The sequence below is a fragment of the Mandrillus leucophaeus genome, unplaced genomic scaffold (genome assembly GCF_000951045.1).
Source record: "Mandrillus leucophaeus isolate KB7577 unplaced genomic scaffold, Mleu.le_1.0 Scaffold305, whole genome shotgun sequence".
NCBI classification, from domain to species: Eukaryota; Metazoa; Chordata; class Mammalia; order Primates; family Cercopithecidae; genus Mandrillus; species Mandrillus leucophaeus.
Window position 1 is genome coordinate 337072 of NW_012103199.1, and position 4869 is coordinate 341940.

The following is a 4869-nucleotide window of genomic DNA, read 5'->3' on the forward strand; positions in this document are numbered from 1 at the left end:
TGGGCCTGACAACTTTCAGGGTCAAGGTCAGCGAGCTGGATCCTTTCAAATGCTAACCAGAATCAGGAGGGATGGTAAGAGGCTGCAGCCACAGGAAAGCGGGAAGAGGCAGGAAGCTGGATGTTCAGACCCTCTAGGACCCCAAGGAGAAGATCAGGGAATGAGAAAGACAGAGCCAGCCCTCCTACTCTGACCCTCCACCCAGTCTCTCCACCTAGGACAACTCTGCACCCGCCCACCCTCCCACCTTGCAGGAAGCCGTAGACGACATCCTCTCTGCTCTGAAGCTCGGCCCCGGGACCGTGGTCCCTGAGCTCCGCTCTCTGAAGCCGGAAGCCCAGGCTCTCATCACACAGGGCCTCTACTCCCGCTGCCGGGCCCTTCTGAGCCAGCTGCTGGACACTGGGGCCCCTCTCGAGGACGAGGACACCCAAGGCCTCCTTGCTGTGGGGCAGGCGCTGATCAAAATCGATGCAGGGCAACTGGACTGGCATCTCCTCCTGGTGGACATTCTCATGGCACGGGGTATGTGGCAGCCCCAAGGTGGGAAACACAGGGTCTGGGCTTCTGTCCCTGCTCCTCTGACCTCTGTATCCTTTTCTATAAAATGGAAGAAAGAGACGTGGACCACAATAGCTTCCAAGGTCCCTTCCACCCCAAATCCCCTGGCCTCTGGCCCTGCCCCCTGTGTGAGGCCTGGTGTTCAAAGGCTCTCCTCTCTTTACCCGGCTGGCTCTTTGCTTGCAATGGAGGAGAAACTGAGGCATGATCTTGGTCCATAAAAGGTCTCGGACTCTCGGCCCCCTCATTGATTCACGCACCTCCAGCTGTTGTTTATCAGGCACCCATGGGATGCCAGGCCCTGTTCCAGGAGGAACTGTCATAAGCCCCATGTGCCAACATGCAGGCCTTTCCTGCAGATTTCCACATCCCCCTGGTGATGTGGAAACCATTTCACCGCTAATTCCCAAGGCAAGCTCTCTCTGCAGTCTGCATTTGCCCACCAAGGGCTTCAGGGACCCCAGGGCTGCTCCCCGCGTGCTAGTCTGCTCCAGCAGGCCCAGAGTTTGCCTCTAGTTGCTCGGGAGAGAAAGCAGCCCCTTGTAGTGTCCATGGTGAGGGGGCTCAGCATCGTGAAGTGGGGTCAGAGGTGAGTCCCTGTGACCTGCCTGGAATCACGGTGCACTTCTGCTCCCAGCTCCTTCTTCCTGGGGCTGAGCCATCATCACCTCCCCGCAAGCCAGTATAGGGCAGGGAAGGAGCAGCCAGCAAGTCTGAGCTCTCTTGCACCTCTGCCCCACCCACACACTGACTGTCCCTCCTGAATCCCTGACAGGCAGCTATGAGGAGGCTGGCACCCATCTGGAAAAAGCCCTGCACCCTGCCCCAACGTCAGAGGCAGCCCGGGCCCGGCTGGGCCTGCTCCGGCTCAAGAAGGGAGACGTGCCAGCGGCTGCACGGGACCTGCAGGGCCTGGCTGAGGTGGATGCCCCGGATCTCAGCTGCCTGCTGCATCTCCTGGAGGCCTCAGAGCGGCAGAGCCTTGCCCAGGTGCGCAAAGAACCCCACGGATCTCCCACGCCAACCTTCCCCAGCACACAGGCATGAGACCCCTGGGCCGTCCACCCGGGCAGCCCTTCTTCAGTCTCTGCGGTTGGGTTTTCAGTTGGATTTGGGGTGGGGTGGGAGACACCCAGTTCTGGCCCAGGAAGACAGTCTCTGGCCATCTTGGCCCTACAACCCCACCGACCTCTCAGCCTCTTTGTATGGGATGTATAAGCCACAGGTGACTTGGGTGCAAGAGAGGGAAGGGGACCTTGCCCTCAGGGCCAGACTGAGCCAGCCAGGGGCACCTTTCCTGGCAGGAAGCCCACCCCAAGCCCAAGGCAGGCCTGGAGAAGGCACGTGGGGGCAAGGCAGGCTGGGAAAAGGCACGTGGGGACAAGGCAGGCTGGGAAAAGGCACGTGGGGACAAGGCAGGCCGGGAAAAGGCACTGGGGACAAGGCAGGCTGGGAGGCCAAGAGCACAGCAGGCTTTGCGGTCCCAGAGACTCAGAACTACACCCCGGCGGGGCCCGGACAGGATTTCACCTCTTTAATGCTTCCTGACACCAGCAGGTTCTAGCACTCGGGGGCCACTTAGGAAAACAGAAACCACGCTAGGAAGAACAGAGGGATCTCATGGCGGGGTCGGGGCTACACCAGTGTTTAAGGGGCAGTTCGGTGATGCGGAGGGGGCGCCGCCGCTCTGGGCTGAAGAGCAAGGCTGAGATCGGGTTACCGGGACCTGGAGGAGACGGCCGGGCTGGGGGTCTCAGAGCTCCCAGAGGGACGGGGGGTTTCGGAGCCAGGAGGAGGGGGCTGTGCTGGGGTCTTCGAGCTGGAAGGAGGGCATGGCAGGGGGCGGGAAGCCTGGCTGGGGCCATGGTCCTGGAGCCCAGAGGCGGCGGCTAGATGGGGTCTCCTGGGCAGGGGTCACGGAGCCCGGAGGCGGGGCTGGGCAGGGGTCTCCGAGGCTGCAGACTGGGGCTGGGCGGGGGCGCCAGGAGGCGGCTCCTGGCCGAGGCAAGAATCTGCGGGACGCGAAATGGTTGCCTGGAGACGCGGACCGACCCGGAAGTGAGCCGACAGCGGTTTCGCCCCGCTTCCTGCGCCCCGTGCCCCGGCAGGCGGACCCCTCTGGGTGGCACTGCGCCTGCGCGGCCCGAGCCGCGGGATCAGGGGTATCTAGGGTCAGATTGAGCCCCCTTCCCCGTGGGGGCGGCCCGGGGGCTCCCGGGGTCCGACAGCTGCTCGGGGCCGCGCCCTCCTGCTGCCATGGACCTGGCCCAAATGTGCGGGGCCTGCGCGGGCCGAGGCTTCGCGACCATCCCGGGCCGTGAGCTACGTGTTGGGGGCGGAGGGGGGGTCAGGTGCCTCGGCCCGGAGAGGGGCGGCCCCGCGGGCCGCACAGCAGGCCAGGGACGTGGGTTCGAGCCCCTGCCTTGCTCGGCACCGCTCACAGCTGGCAGAAGAGGCCACACTGTGCCCCGCGGGAGCCCAGCAGCAAAGCCGGGGCCATGGGACCCCCTCGCTCCCAAGCACGGACCCTGGGCATGGACCTGGGCTTCACGCCCTGCAGCCGCGCCCGGCGGGGTCCTGAGTGCGCTGCGCTCCCCGCGGGAGGGAGCGTCGAGGACCGCCTGGCTGCTGGAAGAGAGGCAGGGCCAGCGAGAAAGGCGGGGCCTGCATCGTGGCGTGTTCCTCAGGCGGTGGGGAGCCCTTGCAGGTTCTTGAGCAGAGGAGGAGCCCAGTGAGGCAAGCGGATTTCTGGTCGTGGTTGACTCTGTGAAGAAACTGGGTCACAGATGAGGCAATTGGGTCTGGGTGGGTTCAGGAAAGTGCCTGGGAGGAGTGGGGGCGCAGACAGGCCTAGTCAGCAGCCGCCCACAGCAGAGGCTGTGCCCTCCGTCCAGCAGCCCCAGGAGGAGGGTCTAGGGTGCTCAGAGACCAGGCAAGGGCCATATCTGCCACTGTCCTGAGACCTGGGACAGCCTTCGGAAGGTGGGCAGAGTGGAAAGGCTGGGCAGCAGCCACCTCAGAGGGCCTGTTGGAGAGGTGACTTGGCCCAGAGGGACGGAGGGAGGTGGCTGCTGTGGTCACCCAGGCAAGGGAACGTGGGCCCAGCTGGTGGGGTGGTAGGGCTGCCAGGAGGGAACCATGAGAAGGTAAATCCAGGTCCCTGATCCGAGGCCCAGGGAGAAGAGCAGTGGGCAAGGATGCCAGGCCTTGGACTGCCGCTGGACCTCCAAGGGTCAGAACAGCACTTTGGCAGCTTCTGGGGCAGTGAGAAATACAGGGAAGGGTCCTCTACCCTGGGTCCCCCCTCCTGCCCTTGCCCGTGGTCAGCCAGCCCCTCCAGAAGCAGCGGGCAGCTCCTGTGCAGCCCGAGGCCCTGCCCTACCCAGGGAGCCAGCAGAGGCTGGCTTTGCAGAAGAATGCTACAGGGCAGGGGCGGCCGGGCTTTTGAAGCTGACCCCACTCTCCTTGCCTCTCTCTGTGTCCTCTGTGCAGGCTGCAGCCTGGGAAGCCGGCACCCTACTGGACGCAGGGCAACCCAGGCGGGCGCTGGGCTACTGCTCACTGTCTGTCCTGGCCGGTGGCAGCAGTGCCTGTCACCTGCGTCTGCGAGCCACCTGCCTGGCCGAGCTGCAGGAGTTTGGCCGGGCCCTCAGGGACCTGGACCATGTGCTCCAGGAGACTCTGGGGGACAGTGACCTCCCAAGGCGGGTAGAAGACTTCTGCTGTCAGGGTCGTCTGCTGCTGAGCCTGGGGGACGAGGCAGCCGCCGCAGGGGCCTTTGTCCAGGCCCTGAAGCTAGCGCCCACCTTGGCCCAGAACAGCCTGTGCAAGCAGCCAGGCCGGGCCCCCACCGCACGCCTGTTCCTCCTTCGCGGGCAGCGCTGCCTGGAAGAGCAGCGTCACCCAGAGGCCTGGACGGCGGCCGAGAGTGGCCTCCTGGTGGACCCCGACCACCGTGGCCTGAAGAGACTGAAGGCCAGAATCCGGAGGGAGGCATCCGCAGGCTGCTGGCTCCAGTGACTGGGCCCGACCCCCTCCCAGCCCTAATCACGGGCCCATCCTAGCACCTCACCCAATGTCTAGGCCTGGGAGTGCACCCAGCTCCCCAAATCGGGGAGGTACCTGCCTTGCCCTCCCCACACCCCCTTCTCAGTCCTCCCCATATCCCCCTTCCCAGCCCTCCCCACCCCCTTCCCAGCCCTCCCCACACCCTGCTTCCCTACCCCAGCATGAGTCAGTGTTGGACAGCCAGCCTCACGCCTTTTTGCCTTGGGAAGGAAAGGGGACAGCTTCCTACTTACATGAAAG

General features: G+C 64.7%; 1 protein-coding gene across 1 annotated transcript in view; it reads left to right on the top strand.

Annotated features, from left to right (window-relative positions):
• TTC34 (tetratricopeptide repeat domain 34) overlaps positions 1–4581 on the top strand; it is a 29031-nt gene extending 24450 nt beyond the window's left edge. Inside the window, exons 5-7 of the mRNA XM_011987214.1 lie at positions 255–525; positions 1337–1551; positions 4054–4581. Coding sequence (XP_011842604.1) covers positions 255–525; positions 1337–1551; positions 4054–4581 — 1014 coding nt within the window. The remainder of the gene's footprint in view (positions 1–254; positions 526–1336; positions 1552–4053) is intronic.
• The last annotated feature ends 288 nt before the right edge of the window (positions 4582–4869 follow it).